The following is a 19,595-nucleotide window of genomic DNA, read 5'->3' as shown; positions in this document are numbered from 1 at the left end:
GATACTCTCTTAGGAAAAGGAATATATTGACTTAAGTCTTTGGAGGTCTTTGTACGGGTCAATGGCTGAAGTATACTCTATGTCCCTCTCAATTTTTCTATTTTTTCATTTTAGTAATTCTCACAATTAATTTGCGATTGCTTGCGGCCAAAGTTGGTGGGCCACTGCCCACATGTAATAATATTCATATTATGTATTTATTAGAGTATCGGGAAAAAAAAAATGGATATACAATTATTTTATGATCCTTTTTTCTGGTAGAAAAAGAAAATGAAAAAAATAGAAGTAAGGCAGGTTCAGATGGAAACATTGACGACGGTGTTGCTTTTCTTTCTTCTCGGGAACAGATTTGGCTATGCGTACCGTACAGGTAAGATTGGTTAAATATACTCATTTATTTATTTTCAACATAAGCTACCAAATAATTTTTCCTTCTCCACTCTTTATTTTCTTGCCATAAGTTTAATTTTTGAAAATTATTAATAGTCTTAAGTTAGAGAGTGTTTGTTACAAAACTGGTCGATAATTTATAATTTATATAACAAGCCAACTTGAAAAAAAAATTAGATAACAAAGAAAAAACAAAATTAAATTATAAAAAATTAGAGATTTTTAAACAACTTGTTATGTATGAGATAGTTTCTGAAATAAGCTCATATAATTAGTCACCATTTGGATAAAATGTTTGCGGACTAGGATAAAAAAGTTAAAAATTTATTGGTAATAAAAAATTGAGTGTATTATAGAAAAATCGGTTAAAAAGTGAATTATTCTATATAAATTTTAATTGATGTGTATTTGTCATTGATATTTCATGGAAATTGATCAATCATTCTTTAAGTTACTAATGACTTTTTGATCTATGTAAGGTTGTCTCATTTTGCTCTTTTCAAAAGTGTCACTAGTGGAAAAAACGTTTTTTGCTGCGGTTATTTTGCCATTATTTGCTGCGGTTTTAGCCCCCAGCAATAGTGATAGCAGCAAATATCCTTTTTTAAATGCTGCGGTTCATAACCGCAGCAAATAAGGGCATTATTTGCTGCGGTCATGGGCAAAAACCGCAGCAAATAAGGAGGGTTATTTGCTGCGGTCAGGGGCAAAACCGCAGCAAATAAGTGTGCATTATTTGCTGCGGTTTTGCCCCTGACCGCAGCAAATAACTCTATTTTTTTTTCTTTTTTCGTTTTATACTCATAATACTACTACAAATACATCTACTAGACTACATACTACTACTAGAAATACTACTACTAGAAATTTGTATGCTCATGGAGATTGGACACTGTTAACATACAGAAATTGACAAATAAATTAGCAGTACACAGAATCAAAAAAATTAAGGGGAGTACAGACTCGAGAAGTGTGATCGAACTGTGACAGTAAATATAGTTCATGCTAATCACTCTCTTTCGCCCAGCAAAAGGAGACTATATATCTATCGCTTAAAATTAATTACAATGACGGGTAGCCATAAGTCGAAGCAGACAAACCTAGGAAGCTATCGAGAATATCATTGGCTGAAGGAACCGATGACAAGAAGCGCTCATTTTCAGTAATAGTAGCTGTGATTTTACTTTCAGAACGTCTGATATTATCAGAAACTGAGTGGTAACTCGCAGGTTTTGTTTCAGCTTTGTCACTGGGTAGATGTGCTATTACCTCCATCGACAGTCCAGTACTGCTTAACGGCAAACAGTATCTTTTCGGAAACCAAGGGACCGTCCTCATGATCTACCATCCTTGTGTCACACCTCATACCAGCTACTATCTTTTTCACCTTGACCAACACGTCCACTTCATCCCGAATAATAACTGCTCCTTCAGGGCACAAAATACGGTCCATCTCTATAAGAATGTCTTCAAAGTTGCATCTGCATTCATCAAATGAAACGATTGAGAATTACACGGACAAAAGATCACATCTTTTCATATAATTTCCATACTGGATACTCGGATCCACACCCGTGCACGTTTCCGTACCCATGTCCAGAGCATTTGTCCAATATGTTACTACAATTATAGTTCCCTAAGCTGAAGACTTACTTGCCCTTGTACAGACTGAAGACACGATTGGCGTGAATCAAGTCGTAAGTTCTTGGGTATGTAGAGAAACCTTCACACCTGCATCACGAAAGCTAAGTCAATCGAAACCAAGAATGGATGAAGAAACAGAAAAGTAAAAACAGCAAATTCACTGCACACATCAAATCTAGCTAGCTAAAAAGTCATCACGCACCAGTCATGATAGATGCCGATCAGCCCTCGCTCAAATACTCAATTTCATTCATATTATGACAAACAAGAAAGCAAATAAGAAGTTATGATGGGAAGTGGGTACACACCGTTAAGCTGCTTAAGAGAAACTAATTCTTTAGGTTCCTTGTGATGAGACAGTGCTGATCCTCATCACTGTCATCCATGTACCATGCTTGAATGACTTCTTCCCTAGGATCCTGTACAGCATGAAAAAAAACGCCACTATGAACTATGTTATCAACATATAGTCAATAAATCTGGACATTTGAAAATTTTGTGCAACACAAAACTAGAAAAACAAAAAGATTTGCTCTTCCTCAATGTTGTAAGGACACTGCTATTAATATTCGGCAGATGCAAAATAGCTGGACATCCATTTTGCAAGAAACACAAGTTGCTTGCTAAAACTCAAGTACTCGCTACTAAATGTCCAGAACCTGTACCAAAGTGTCTACAAGCATTTGACAAATGTACTCCAGAGACACAAAGAGTCCATGGAATATAGCAATAAGCCTCAAAGTTAGACGTACATTTAAGGCATCTTTTTTAGTGCTCCCTCCCAGACTTGTAGTAAAAGACACCCAACATTTCAAATAACAAGGAAATCAAATTTAAGCGAGTTCGGTGAATTAAGAACAGATCAAGATAAGTCTCTTGAAAACTGAAACTGTGTTTGGATGCAGTAAGCTCAATCAACCAGGTCGAAAGTGTCTCGTTGAGCATGGAAACAGCAACAGAAACAAACCTTAAATTCATAAGATGAGATCACCTACGTAAACCTAAAAATTTGTACTATAATCCTACTTTTCCATTCACTCTTGTCTAGAGCTTAATGCCCATGTAAAACTCCTTCATATCCTTGTTCATATCCTTGTCTTGAGCATTTGCAATTATGAATGAAATTTCATAAATATAGTGCAAGAAAATACAAACCAGCATTAAAAAATCCACAAAATAAAGGAAGAGCACAAAACCAATTTGTTGGAAGGTTAAGCTGCCAACACTCAACAACATAAGGTTCTTGACTAGCAGAAACAAATACAGAGAAAATAATGGGATCTGAACAAGCAACAAGATTACAAAAGCAATTAACTCACACCAAATCATCTACATTCAGAAGGAACAATATATTATGATCTAAAAATTACTCTAAATCACAAAAATAAAGCAAAATGAAACTCACATTTCAGCCTTCCAAAAACCCTTAATTAACCCTCCTCTACAATATCACAAAATCATAGTCTACTACTTAGTATCTAAATTTAATAAGGTAGCAATTCAAAAAATCACTAATTAACAAACCACATTTTTAACTAAATTACTAAATTACAAGTGAAACAATAAAAATATAAACTTGCAAATTTACAAAACAAATAGAAATTACCTTGATTTCGTGGGTTATGTAATAATCTACAAAGAAAAAAAAATTAGCACTAATTTTCAAATGTATTATATTGAACTTGCAGTTTAATTTTCAAATGTATTACCTTGATTTTCGAAGTTTGAAGTTTAATTTGATAATGAACAAGAACGGTTTTGAAGAAATGATGATGAACAAGAGCAGTACTGTTTATGAAAGAGCAGTACGATAATGAACAAGAACGCGTTTGAAGTTAATGAACGAAGGACAATGGAACGAAGGGTTTTTGCGTTCAAAATCTGGAATGGAACGAAGGAGAATGAAGGAATTACTATTGTTCGTTTGTGCGTTTGAAGTTAATGAACGAAGGAGAGAGAATGGAACGAAGGTTTGTGCGTCTGGAATGGAATGAAGGAATGAAGAAGAGAACAGAAGCTTAAGGGAAGGCGAGAGAACAGAAGCTTAAGGGTTTTATATTATGAACCCTATTTGCTGCGGTCAATAGGATAAACCGCAGCAATTAATGCTGTTGAATCAAGGTTTAATAAGGTTTAAGGATTATTTGTTATTTGCTGCGGGTGGTGAAGAACCGGAGCAATTGCTAGCTTTATTTGCTGCGGGCATGAAACAAACCGCAGCAATTGAAGGTGCACATGTGTATTTGCTGCGGTCGAGGCACAAAACCGCAGCAATTATGGGTTTTTTTTTTTTTTCTAATTCTTTTTTCTAGTTATTGCTGCGTATATACAAAAACCGCAGCAAATGATAAGCAGCAAATACGTTTTTTTCCACTAGTGTGTACATAGAGAGTAACGTGGATACAGGCCTCAACAAAGTTTGATTTAATAAACCATAAACAAAATCGAAATTTTAATATTTGGTCTGATTTGGTTTTTTCTCAAAATAAAATATGGTTTAGATGTGGTTTCGATTTTTTATTTTTCAAATTAAACCAGAACGCTAACCACACTATGTTCGAAAATCAAAATTTTTCCTAAAAATAATAAGTTTCTACTTAGATATTTCAAGATGTAGTTATTTTTATAAACTAATATATACTTGAATGATGTTGACGTTATCAACTAAGTACAAATTATTATGTTTAGTAATTGTAGGTACTAAATAATTGCATAAACACATGTATCAATTTGGATAAAAATATTAAAACAAAAACGTAGACCAGACCAAACCGTTTTACAACGGTCTGGTCTGCTCTATGGTTTTTTTTTAGACCAAACACATGTTGACGTTGTAAAACGATTTGGTCTGATTCGGTCTGGTGATTTAATGATCCAGTCTGAAAATTTTCAGACCAAAATATTTAGTTTGGTCTAATTTTAGTGTCAAACCAGACAAAAGTTGACCATGTTCACTCCTAGTCGCAGAGGTGTTTAATCGGATTATCGAGTCAGTTTTGGGTCAGATGTTTTAGGTCGGTTCAATATCGAGTCTTGTGTCCAATTTGGATTTTACATATATAATTATAAATACATTTTTAGAGTCGGGTCAAATTGGATTTAGTTACAAGTAGGGATGCCAACGGGTCGGATCTGGACCGGGTCCAGGTGGACCCGGATCTAGATCCGTTTTCAGGAACAGTATCCAGATCTGGACCCGGATCCGCGGGTCCAATTTTGCAAGACCCAGATCCGGATCCACGGATACTGCGGATTCAGTACCGGATCCGGGTCCAAAACGGGTCTGACTTGTTTTTGCCTTTTTTTTTTTGTATTTTTGGATGTGTTGAGATTGCAATAGCGATATTTATAGACTAATGTTAATAATATATATAATTTTACAATCAATCACCCAAAAAAACATTGCATCCCCAAATATGTACTGCTAGTTATTAACTTACCCACAAAATTTATAATAGTTTTATAATAATCCAAGTACCAATTGTCAACTACTGGTAAATTATCTTCAAGAACTAAATCATTGAAGAACAGAGCTCTGCAACGAATGGGTGATTCTGATTCCTGGTACAATTAAACTTAAAATCTAAGTGATTGACTTTATTAAGCTCAGCCCATTTCCAATTAATTTATTAATTATAGGCTGAACTCCAAGACAACCAACATATAAATAAATCCAACAGAGATATTAAGGACGAGCTTCTGCACCTTGATGTCTCTCATGGGATTCGATAACTTCTTCTCCGGCGCCTGCATTTTTCAATTAAAAACACAAACTATTAAAATAAACCCCAATAATAATAGCAATAAACCAAGAAAATCAAATCTAATTGAGAAATTGAAAATATTTGGATAGAAGAACCACCATTTTTGTGAGTTTGAGGTTGCAGCCGACGGTAAAAGAGGGGGAGAGAGTGAGGTTAGCCAAGGAGAATAAAAAAAAATTAGGGTTTATTACCCAAATTCGCCAGGCAGTGAGGAGAGAGAAGGAGAGAGGAGGAGTAAGCAGTGGCTGCCTCCGGTGGCTGTCGACAGGCAGTGAGGGTGCTTGACTGCTTGTGGATGTCGAGTCTGGGAGGGAAATGGAAATGGCAGTGAGGGACTGAGGGTGCTTGTGAGTTGTGTGACTGCGTGAGGGAAGTGAGTCTGTGAGTGTGAGGGAGGGGAATAGCGTTTTAAATTTTAATATATATTTAATTAAAAAAAAAACGGGTCCTCCAGATCCACGGGTCTGGGTCTGGGTATTTTTCTCAGATCCGGATCCGGAGCCGTGAAATTTAAACGGATCCGGATCCGACCCGGATCCGACGGGTCCAACTTTTTAGGACCCAGATCCGTGAAAACAGATACGGATCCACAAATCCGTGTCGGGTCCAATACCCATTGCCATCCCTAGTTACAAGGTTTGGTAAATATCAGGTCATCAGATCTGTTTTAAACAACACTCATACGAGAATATAATTTATTCTTGAGAAATTGTTTTCTTTTTCTAAATTAAGAATAGTTTTTAAAGTATCAATATTATGAACGATATTCGAATGTAAATTACCAAAGTAGGTGAGCGATCTGATTCGAACGTTGAATAATAATATTCTTAGTATTTTAGATACGATTGTAACTAGACTTGTCAAAAATTAGTCTGACCCAAAATTTATCGGAGATCCGAACAAAAATTGGTGAGTTATAATAACTCAGAATGTTTGACCCGTAACCCAAAAATAACACAGCCTGAAAAGATTAGAATAATTGGGTCAAACCTGATCAAAGCCCAAACCCGACCATTTCAAACAATTATCAATTTTTATATATTGGGTCAACATATTCGGTTTCTTCTTAATTTTTATATTTTAAGTCAAAATTTTTTTTATTTTAGGTTGTAGCATGAGAATAGGCATATTGATCTTTTTTATAAAAATTACTTCTTAAAAAATAAGAATAATATTATGTGTTTATATATAGATAATTTATGATAAAATGTACTATTTTTTAATCCTTGACTTATTGGGTGGACCCAAGCCCAACCTATATCGGGCAAGGCTCGAAAATAATACAATTTCAAATATTTTGTAATTTTTATCCTCTAATTTTTCTCTTTAATTCCCTATTTTTCTCCTATATTATTCTCTTGTATGATTTTTCCATGTTTATTCTTTACTAGTATGAAACCCGTGCAATGCACGGTATTTTTTAGTATGAAACTATATTTAAATGTAAATTTAAGATAAAGATTCAAGTATATATATTTTCTATCCCTATTTTCTTTTTTAATTATATTCTAAAGTTTGAGTATTAATTAGTTAAATATATATTAATGTGTACTTTATTAAATGCAGTAAAAACCTTAAATAATATGTCATTTAATATATCGGCATAACAAAATTTAATATAATCACAAATTAAACTTAACTAAAAACACTTACTAAATAGCTAAATTAAAAAATGATAAAAAAATTTCCAAATTAAATAATATCAAAATTATTGATTTTAAAAACATATTTTCAAATTACATTTATGTTTGATAAAAATATTGTCTATTTAATTTAAGAAATCTTTTCCAAGAAAAAATATAGTTAATTAGGCATATATTTTAAAAATATTTAAAATAAGAACAAATGATAGAAGAAGATTATGTTGAAACCAGTCTAATAAAACATACTTAATTTAAAAGATCATGTCAATTATTATGCCTATAATTATGTTTTGATATTTTATTACAAGAATAAAATTGATTGCAATAAAAGATGTTTTGGCATATTGTTCTAACAAATTTATTTTTAAGATAAAATTAAGCCTTAGATACAATTGTTATATAAGGAATTTATTTGATAATAGTACAATTTAACATTTTTTTAAAATATATATTTTTTTGCAAATTATATTTGAAAGTATTGTTGCCACGTCAAATTCAATTAACCAATAAAATTACTGCATTCGGTAAATGATTGTTAGACTGTCATTTGTCATTTAGCAGTAAAATTATTAAATAGTATGATTAATAAGGCTAATTATTTGTGTTGATTGTATGAAATATTTTTTTTCTATTCTATCTCTTAATTTCCTATTTTACCTCTAAATTCCCTTTTTTTTTTCTCCACCTATATTTTTAGCACAAAAATCAACATACAAATATATTAATGTCCACATAGACTTCTCACCCAATTAAATAATTCTAAACGGCAAAACTCTAAAACCTAGCCATTGATTTGTTATTTTACTTCAAAACAAGTAGTATTTATTTGTGGAGGTTTTCCATTATGTCATAATATTCTCCTGCTTAATTAACTGGTTTTTTGGATAGAAAAAACAGAAAGTATTTTAAGGAAAATAATTTATTTTTAATGAAGTGAAATAGGAGTACTTTTAATATGGACCCTTTACATCGATAAAACTTGGACTAAAATATTAAGGGGCAAAGGTTTGAATGCTTAATCGAATTAAAATATTTTTAATTATGCAAAATAAAAATAAATATTAATATTAATATATATATATATATATATATATATATATATATATATATATATATATATATATATATATATATATATATATATATATATTAGGATTAGTTGAATAAGATTTTATTTCATTATATTTTAACTTATAGATTAAGAATAAAATTCAAATTATAAGTAATTAATGTATAATGTGGAAAGAAATATATGAGGCAAGTATTAGAAATAGTAGAAACTATTAACCTAACCGCTAACCACTATGTCAACCATCATTTTGTGATTTTTTTAAAGATGCTATTATAAAAAAAATAATTTTAGTAAAAAAAAAGTTTGGAGGGGCTACCTAATAACACAAATTCTTAGATGCATCTTATTAATTGGCTAAATAATTCAACTAATACAAATCTACCTTAAAATTGACAAAAATAATCCGATCAAAAACTAATGAGTCGTATTTTAGCAAGTTAAAGTCGTGACTTGTAATGTAAGGGAACTCAACACTGGAAAGCAAATAAAAAAAGAATGGAACAATTACACAAATAACGATTAATTCAACTAATTTTTCACAAAATTTGTACTTTAACTATTCATTTGGTTTTCGATACTAATTAGTGGTAATGAGAATGATTTGTAATGTAAAATTTTTATAATATGATGAGTAATGTCATTCCCATAGTAATGAGAATTTTATCATAAAATAATTTTTTGTTTATAATTTTTCATTATCGCCTAATATCTAAATTTCAAATGATAATATAGTAGAATGAATTTTGGGAAGAAAATGAGATTGCTTATGGAGAATAAGCATGATCTAAACTTGTCAACATATATTCCAACTAAAATTACACTAATTTTTCATTAACATTCCCACAATTTAATAGCGATTACCAAACAGGCTATAAGAGGTATATACTTGTACTTTCTCCGTTCCATTATACTTGCTATATTTGACTTTTTATACAATCTAATATGTTAATTTGTTGATTTATATATTGAATTATACACATCTAAAAATTATAAAAAGTTAAAATTATGAAAGTATGCGATTGGACGATTTAAACAAAATCTCATTTGAATATATTTTTACTTACACATTAGCCGTAATACATAAAAGAAGCTTGAACGACAAATAGTGTACACTATTGAAATGTAGTAAGCATTTCAGAACGGAGTAAGTATATATGATTAACCCTTAAGCATAGGAAAAATAATCTTTTCCCTAGTTGGATTACAAAACATTTAAGTTCCTAAGTTCCATTATTTTTGGCATGCATAGGTACCGGTTATATCAATATCGATTGCGGCAATAACAAAACTAATAATGAGACGATAAAGTCAGATTCAGAATACATAGACACTGGAACAAACGCGGAGATATTGAATCAAGATATTATTGATTATTTTGATGCAGAACCATTGAAAACACTAAGAAGCTTTCCAGATGGTAAGAGAAACTGTTACTCCATAAAACCTGAGAATGGGAAAGAAAGCAAGTATTTAATCAGAGCAAGGTTTCTGTATGGTAACTATGATAACCTCAATGCACCTCCAAAATTTGATTTGTACATTGGAGTCGACTATTGGGGTACCCTGAATCACAGTTACTCGGTCGTTGAAATCATATACAAGCCGGTTTCCGATCTCATTCATGTGTGTCTAGTAAACACAGGTCATGGCACCCCATTCATATCCGACTTGGTTTTGAGGCCTGTCAACAGTTTACTATACAACTCTGGCTCTGGTTCACTTCGAACTATTCGACGCTATGATACAGGAGAAAAGGTATCAAATGCATTCTACCACAGGTTTGTCCATACTAGCTCCCTTTCTAGCTTGTTTATTGGATATGCAACGTACTAGTGTTTCATAAGATGATATTGTTTTAGTACTACTTATTAAGGTTTAATTTGTCCTTTTTATCTTTCCTTGACAGGAAAATCATTACTAGGGTTTAATTTTAGTGTGTTGTATTGAATCAGAAACTATACAATATTTATAGGAGACCACAAGCTTGTGCCTAGCCCACACATAAGAGCATATTTACACAAATAACCCTTAGGGCTTAACATGACTTAACACCCCCTCAAGTTGGAGCATGGGGATCAAAAATACCCAACTTGTAAAAACGATAGTGTAGTTGTTGAACTTTAAGAGCTTTTGTGAAAATATCAGCACGTTGCTCAGTAGTGAAAACATGAGAAGGCAAAATGAGTCCATCCTTGATAGCATCACGAATATAATGCAATCAACTTCGATATGTTTGTTGCGTTCATGGAAGACCGGATTTTAAGCAATATACAACGTTGATTAATTGACTATCACAAAACATGCGCCAGGAAGATTGCAAAGTCACTCGAAGACCGCACAGTAGTGCCTTTAGCCATTTTAATTCAGATGTAAGCGCAACCATAGAGTGATATTCAACTTCTGCAGAAGAACGAGAGAGTAAGTTGCTTCTTAGTTTTTCAAGAATTGAAGAACAGAAGGATATGTGAGGGACTGTGCCTCTGCGTGATTGAGGAAGAAAGTAAAGGGTTAGCAACTTAGCATATGGACTATGGTGATTATATATGAAATAAAATGGGGTTAGAATATTTATTTATTATCCGGGTCCGGGTTCGAGTTTGAGCAGTGGGTCTAGGGTTCGGGTCAAGAGGTCGGATCTGGGTACAGGTTCGGGTTCAAACTCTCAGATTTGGATCCAGACCAGTTAATTAATTTTTAGATTCAGATCCAACCTGGATTCAATGGGTCTCAAAAAACAAAACCCAAACTCTTAAAGAAGGGACAAATTCGAGGCGGATCCAACAGGATCTTAGACCCATAACTATCTCTAAATGCAAATATGTGAAATTTCCCAATTAATAAACAACTAAAAATCCATTAACTTATTCATTTCCATCAGATCTAACTACTAACCACTTAGCTAACTAACAATTGACGTGGGAATACGAAAATTTGATTTTAGAGCATCATCCAACATATGACACATTCCAAATTTTGGAACTTTTGCCAAATATTTGGGGGCAAAATCGAGCAACTATATGTTGGAATTGGGTCAAAATTACGGAGATACTTTTATAATCTATAACAATCGCTTACATTGATTATAAATATTAAAGAGCTAAATAAAAATCAAAGTAGATTAATAAAATTAGTTAAATAGATGATTAGAGAAATTTGATTGTTAGAGATGTGAAAAAATTGATTATAACTTATAAAGCAATGAAAAATGAATAAATAAAATTTAATTTACTTAATTTGGGTATAGATTTACCATGGAAGGGTGGGGGAAATCTTTTCCTCCAAATGAGAAAAATCATACTTCTTTTTTATTGATATTTTATAATTTACTTTTACTAGTATAAAAACTCATGCAATGCACAAAATTGAATACATTCAAATAATAGTTTTAAATAATAGTGCAAGTATATACTATTGTTATTAAATTTACCAAATATATGACCTTTTAGATAGAAAATAATTATTGACTTTGTTAAAAAATATTTATCGAATAAAAAACTTTTTTTTTATTTAATTAAATATATTAAATTAAAGTTAAGTAAATAGAATTACGATAATAAATCATATAAATAATTTACTTTTTTTCATTGAAATGATACTTTATCTAATTAGGCTTCAACTTTAAATAAAAAAATATCAAATTTTATGGGTAAATATCATATAAGCAATTATAATTCACTAAAATAAATTCATTTGTAAAGGCTCTCAAAAAATAACATTTATCATTTTTCAGTATTTTTATTAATAGATATGATTCTACTTCTTTCACAATTACAACCGAGCCATAAATACTATTAAAACCTGTGATTTTTCATATTCACCATTACCAACACGAGTAAATAAGTAATGCAAGTAACGTTTGTTTTCCTCTTGGTTTTGCATCTTTGAGCCTAATTATTACCAACAGGCAACAGTGATTGTGTTGTTTTCAGTTTAGTGTCTTTCTTTTTTTCTTTTTTTTAAAAAAAAAAATTGTGTAGTTTTCAGTATATTACACAATAATTAGGAATGGTCATAGGTCTAAGATCCTATTGAATACGCTCCAACACAACCTATATTTTTAGAGTGTAGGTCCAATTTTTTGCGACCCCGCGAATTTAAATTCGGATCCGAATCCAAAAAAATAAATGTTAGGGTCTAGGTCTAGGGTCTTCAGACCCATACCCGTTCCAAACCCACCCTCTGAAGCCATTTAAGACCAAGACTTGATGGACCTGTCCCAAACCCCTCTAGTATACAACATTTTAAAATCAATTTAAAGTTCGTTCTAAACCTATTTCTATATTTATTGAACTAAATTTAGATTAATATACAACTTGTTTCGGTGATGAAACGAGGAAGTGTAAGACACTTGAAATACTGGAAGTGGGAGCGTTGTCGGGAACGGCAATTCGCGGAAGGAAGTGACTTGAATTCCTGCAACACAACACGTTAGCCTTGTCTGGGGGTGATCTCCCGGAAAACCCCTCCGACGCTCAAGTTAGAATGGAAATCAGATATTAATGAATAAATGATGAGATGGAGAATGTAGGAATATGAGTGTAGGGGCGGAAGTTGCTTGTATTTTTGGAAGGCTAGTGAAGAGGGTCGTGAGGATTTTAGAAGGGCTATTATCAGATGATCCTTCCCTTGATGCTGGCTGCCTCTATTTATAATGATGGAGAGGAAGTTACTTCTGGGAGAAGGTTGGTTATCATGCATAGTGGTAGGCGGTTATCAGCACTAAAGAAGGGGAACCATTAGGGATGCAAACGGGACGGGGCGGGGCGGGGATTGAAATTCCCATCCCCATCCCCATCTGTTAGTGCAATACCCATCCTCGTCCCCATCCCCGCGGCGGGTATAACTTTTTTCCCCGTCCCCTCCCCGATGGGTTTGTACCTAAAACCATCCCCGCCCCACCACCCATCTGGGTATCCATCCCCGACTAATACCCATTTTTCCCGCCTCACCACCCGTCAAATCCCCGCTTAATACCCATCTGTGCCACATATTTATATTCAATCATTTGGACCTTAAAACCCATAATACATATCCAAACTCCAAAGTCTCAAACAAACATACATCCAAAGTCTCAAACAATTACATATCCAAAGTCTCAAACAAACACATATCAAAAGTCTCAAACAAACACACAACCAAAGTCTCAAACAAATATCCAACGTCCCAAAATTTGTACATATCTTGAGGCGGGGCGGGGCGGGGATGGGGCAGGTATCACCTAAAACCCATCCCCATCCCCATCCCTGCGGTGGGTATGAATTTTATTCCCGTACCCGCCCCATGACCCATCAAACCGGGACCTATCCCCGCCCCGCCTACATCCCTAGGAACCATGATGGTGAGGAGTAAAGGGCAGTTATCAGAGGGAAGTTGGGGTTCTGGGAAGTTATTAGCTTATGGACCAAGTAAGGAAGATGGGGATTACAGAAAAAACCCGTTGACCGTAAGTCAAGGTCAACACAAAAGGTCATAGGGTATTAAGGTAATATGACATTAATAATTTAAATAAATAAATGAATTAAACAAATGTTACCATGACATTTAGCCCCACGCATGAAGGATGATGTGAGGAAATAGCCCCAACGATCGGAAACTTCCTTTATGCGGAAAAAATAATTGTCCATCAAAACCGAATTCACGAAGAAACACGGATGTGAAAGACACTCGAATGCCCAAGGAGACAAATATATCCACAATCTGGAAGACCTTCTGACGGATTATGAAAATTGGGCTCGTAAGCTTCGAATCGACTGCTCACACGTCGAATTCCGAGTTGTAACGAAAAAGTTACGACATCTTCAAAATGATCATGAGACACACAAAGTCCAAGAGGAAAGCAAACAAGCAAGTCGAGCCGCAGCTTGTAGCGTGCCGCGAGGTAGCCCCTGCCGTCTATACCATCCAGCAGCAAAAATGTAGATAAGAAGGCTTAATCCCGCGACCCAGAATGCATGGTAAGGATGCTCTAACCAACTAAGACATGCTTGCTATTGTGTAGTAACTCGCACGGATTTCTTATAAATTGATGCTTCCAGCCTAGTTTATGCTACTTTAATGCCGCGGAAGTTCCAATACTTAGAATATTTTTGGAACAAGATCGCCCCCAAGGGGGGTCCGACTTGTCTACTATATGGATAAAATCACAATAATTTTTATTTTTCATTTTATTTTATTATTATTATTTATTTATTTATTTTATTTTTATTTATTATTATTTTTTTATATTACAGTACTACATACCGTGGAGTCTTAGAAGGATAATATGTCGAGGAAGTGAATTTGATTGGCCCACATACGCCTTAGAGTCCGAATAATAAATCATATGAGCGGCTGATGATGCGGCTTGGATTTACACTTTGATTTTTCAGTCTTCCCGAGGGGACCTAGGGGGTCCTACTCGTCTATGTGATGAAACAGGTCTTTGAATAACTCCTCATCTTCACGAGCTTCTTATTTAACCATGACGCGAAATGAGTGCAACAGTCCGCGTCTTCAACTGTACGGGCAATACGAAAATCCTTCCATACTTGGAATATTTCCAAAATTATGGGGGACACCTGGGGGTCCGACTTATCGATATCACGGAATGATAAAAATACTTAGAATAATTTTACTCATCTCAACGATCCCCTTATCTTTCTTGACAAGTCTCATATTTTTTATGCCGCGGAATGAATGTAAGGGTACACGTCTTCAACCATACGGACACCTTCCACAATGAGCACGGATTTATTGGAACTTTGAAAAATTGGAAGCTGATCATTTAGGGGTTTGTAAGATGAGGAGGATGACGCGACTTTATTTTTATTTCGCGGCTATCACGAGTGACGCGGCAAAAGATCCGTCACATCTATAAGTCGGACGGTAGAATGAACAATCCTCATACTTAGATTTTTCCCAATGCTTTTACCTTTTGGGGTCTAAATTAGGGTCCGACTTATCGACCTTACAGCTTCATGAGGAAGTCTGATCTTAGAGAAATTATCGACATCTTCACACACCTTGGGAGTCCGACTTATCGACCCTACGGCTTCATGAGGAAGCCTGATCTTAGAGAAATTATCGACATCTTCACACACCTTGGGAGTCCGACTTATCGATTCCCCGGACACATTCAAGTGTCTAGGTACTTAGAAAAATTATCGATATTCCCCCTCCCATTGGGGGGTCCGACTTATCGATGACACGGACATCTTCCACAATAATTTTTTCATGCCTTATAGGAATTGTAGGGCAACACCAAGGTAAGTGAACTCAGCTATATAGAACATTACCGCGGAATAAATAATACCTACATGGACTCATTGTGGAATTTTCATAACTTAGAAAAATTGCAAGAAAGTTGGTCATATATAGAGTCCGACTTATAGACTCTAAAGACACAACCAATATTCTCGAAGTTCTATAGCCACTGCGGCTCCTTCGTGATATCTTCCGCAAGTTTTAAAGATTTAATTCAGAAGCCTCAACTACTTTTTGCATTTTTCGGGCTGTTCGTGGAAAATGGAATACTTCCGCGGATGTGTGGTGAACGCTTCAATTAGCAAATGAATTCAGGACTAAATAGTATAAGGGGCCCGATTTGTCGACTTTACGGACCGGGCGTATTGGTGCCAGCCATATTGGTGGCGTCTTAGATTAGCGCTTGAAGGAATTGTGACAAAGTGCAACGTTGAAGAGGATGACGTGACCTCAACACCTTTCACGGCTAGCATGGATGATGCGGCAATTGACCAGTCACGTCTATAAGTCGGACGAATTATGAGCAATCCTTTCATACTTAGATTTATCCCGAGGTTCTTAGCTTTTAAGACCTATTTTGGGGTCCGACTTTACAGATGCCACTGATTTCTGCCGAGTCTATGGAAAACAATGATTTTAACAAGATTTGCAATAAGGAATAGTGGGCGTCTGATACTTGATAACTTAAGGCTGTGTAAACGGATGTCGAGTACGTCCGACAACTCTACATTTTGAAGACTAGATAATTATGAGAAAGTAGAATATAAGACCGAATAATTGGAAACGTTGGAACTTGACGTTGGATGATGAATAAATTGGTGAAACTTCTGTTATATTGAAATTGAAATTGTGACGGACAAACGATTGTAACTGATGAATGAAAGCTATCGTCTAATTCGACTAACGTTGCTTTTAGTTGAAATTGAGACTGATGAATGAGGGCTATTGTCCATCTATACTCATGACGGATGGAAACTTTTCTCCCCTTCTTCTTTTGGAGGGGATGACGGAAGTTCCTCGTTTCATGGTGTTGATGAGGCATTGGCAGGCCATTACCTGGTCTCCCTTAAGCACACATACTTGTCCGTCGTCTTGTTCAAATTGCAATAAAAGTTGATGAGGGAAGATTGCGGCTTTGATTTTATTGATAAGTGGGAGTCCCATGATGGCATTATAAGGGAATGTCAGGTCCACCACCATGAATCGTATGGGCATTGTTCTATTTCTGTATTTGTCCCCCACCCGTACAGGGAGTATGATTGTTCCCAGGGATATGACTTGATTTTCTCCGAACCCGATCAAGGGTTTATCGAGGAGCTGTAAGTGATTTTCTTTGAACTTCATTTGCCTGAGGCATTCCATCGTTATAAGATCGGTCGTGCTTCCGGTATCCACCAATACTCGCCTTACCATCATTTGCCCAATCTTGATGGTAACCACAAAAGTATCGTGTGTGGTTGTTGCAACGGTTGGGAAGTAGTGGCATCAAATCTCATGATCGCCCCACTTAAGGTGGTTTTTGGAGGTCCTTTGAACAAAGTATGGACGCTGTCTTTCGCGGCGCGGATTGTAGGATATTCCTCGGTGTAGCCGCCGAAAATCATATTGATGGTTCCTTGTGTGTTGGAACTTTCGCGCCTAGCCTCGTCTCTTTTCTGGTTCCAATCTTCTTTCCGAGTCGCCTCTCGTTCCATAGTCTTTTCGATTGATAAACCTTAATAGCTCCCTCTCGTCGGCTAGCTGATGTAGAATATGCTTGAGTTCGCGACATTGGGCCAAGGTATGGCCATGTTCTTTGTGGTAATCACACCACAAATTGTAGTTGCAACGATCAGAGGGAGTGGCAGTAGGAGGTGGAGTTGGCAACTCGTCCCGAATGGCGAATAATATGTCTTTTCTGTTGCGGTTGAACATCGGGTCGTTACCTCCGTTGAGCAAATTCCGTGTCCTGGCTTCCCCTTCCGTAACATATACATGTCTGAATCGTGGAGGTCCCATGTCTGATGGGGGTTCCAGATGACGCGACATGTAGTTTCTATCTCTTCTTAATGGATGTTTCTCTCTGTTCCTTGAGGAGTGATGGGAGAATATTGGATCCTTCTTCTCTGACTTTTGCTTTTTGAGGTCATGTGCCTGACATATCTCAGAGGCCGTGACGTCGCTTTGACACTGTTTCATTGCCTCCGCGTATGTCTTCACTTGACTCTCGACCAACTGGAACTTCAGCCTTTGAGCCTTCATTCCGTTGACCAGGGCGTTTAAGGCGACTGATTCTTCCAAATCCGTTACCTCCAGCACTGCCTCATGGAATTTCTTCAGATAAGATGATATGGATTCCCCTTCCAGTTGCGTTATGCTAAGCAAATGGAAGTTTGATTTCTCCTGCCTTCTGGATGCCAAAGAGTGACCCAGGAATTTGCTCTCTAATTGGGCAAAAGTGTGGATACTTCTCCCTGGAAGAGAGGTGTACCACATCAAGGCTACTCCTGTGAGAGTAGTTCGGAAGAATTTGCACCACAATGCTGGGTTGGTGGTGTACAGCAACATCAAGTTTTTGTATGCCATCAAGTGTTCCTCGGGGCAGGATGTTCCATCGAAGGCCGTCATATTTGGGATCTCTATTTTCGCCGGAATGGGAGTATTCAGCACTTTCGGAGCCAGCTGGGAGCTTATTGGCATGGGGTCTTCGGGAAGATTACCCTCGCCAGTCTCATTCCGTGGCATTATGACGGGGCTGGTAGGATGGCTAGATCCCGTGAGTTGCGCTTTCTTCCTTTCTTCCCTCCTTTTTTCCACCAATGATTGAACACTTTCGAACGCCCTCTGCTTCTTGTTTTCCAGGTAAGTACGGGCATCTCGAGAGGCGGTTTTAGATTCACCATCTTGGGAGTCACTTCTGTTGAGGCTTGCATGGGTCCTTGATCTCTCCCGTCTCTTCTTATTTCTTCTGTTGGAACGTGACATCCCTGAGTTCCCATACTGAGATTCGTGGGATTTCGGTATCTCATTAGGGGGTACGATTCGTTCTCGCAAATTCTTTATTTGGTCCGCCATGTCTTCCAATACTCGTCGTTGAGCAGGGTTATTATTATTTATGACGGCGCGGAGTTGTTCGAAAAAAGGCAGCAGTGAGGTTTCGTGCTAGCATGTCCAGATCACGGCGAGTCACTGCTTGATTGTTAGCGTGACCCGCTGAAGTGTCTGTATCTGTGCTATGCACGGTTGCGGTTTGTGTTGGATTTCTCTTGGGAGCCATGACTTTTTGTTCAACTCCCCACAGACGGCGCCAAACTGTTTCGGTGATGAAAAAACGAGGAAGTGCAAGGCACTTGAAATACTGAAAGTGGGAGCGTTTTCGGGAACAGCAATTCGCGGAAGGAAGTGACTTGAATTACTGCAACACAACACGTTAGCCTCGTCTGGGGGGTGATCTCCTGGAAAACCTCTCTGACGCTCAAGTTAGAACGGAAATCAGAGATTAATGAATAAACGATGAGATGGAGAATGTAGGAATATGAGTGTAGGGGCGGAAGTTGCTTGTATTTTTGGAAGGCTAGTGAAGAGGGTCGTGAGGATTTTAAAAGGGCTATCATCAGATGATCCTTCCCTTGATGCTGACTGCCTCTATTTATAATGATGGAGAGGAAGTTACTTTTGGGAGAAGGTTGGTTATCATGCATAGTGGTAGGCGGTTATCAGCACTAAAGAAGGGGAACCATGATGGTGAGGAGTAAAGGGCAGTTATCAGAGGGAAGTTAGGGTTCTGAGAAGTTATTAACGTATGGGCCAAGTAAGGAAGATGGGGATTACAGAAAAAACCTCTTGACCGAAAGTCAAGGT

The 19,595-nt window shown here is 36.1% G+C and overlaps 1 protein-coding gene across 3 annotated transcripts in view; it reads left to right on the top strand.

Annotated features, from left to right (window-relative positions):
• The first annotated feature begins 200 nt into the window (after positions 1-200).
• The window catches only part of LOC130800209 (probable LRR receptor-like serine/threonine-protein kinase At4g29180), a 40,762-nt gene continuing 21,367 nt past the window's right edge, over positions 201-19,595 (top strand). Inside the window, exons 1-2 of one of the 3 annotated variants that reach the window (XM_057663637.1) lie at positions 201-370; positions 9,898-10,291. In XM_057663637.1, coding sequence (XP_057519620.1) covers positions 271-370; positions 9,898-10,291 — 494 coding nt within the window. In that variant the 5' untranslated portion in view covers positions 201-270. Of the gene's footprint in view, positions 371-9,762; positions 10,292-19,595 lie in introns of all 3 variants that reach the window. The other 2 variants (XM_057663617.1, XM_057663626.1) reach the window with 2 other exon arrangements.

Source organism: Amaranthus tricolor, chromosome 1, assembly GCF_026212465.1.
Source record: "Amaranthus tricolor cultivar Red isolate AtriRed21 chromosome 1, ASM2621246v1, whole genome shotgun sequence".
NCBI lineage: Eukaryota > Viridiplantae > Streptophyta > Magnoliopsida > Caryophyllales > Amaranthaceae > Amaranthus > Amaranthus tricolor.
This window is presented reverse-complemented; position numbering and strand designations above follow the sequence as displayed.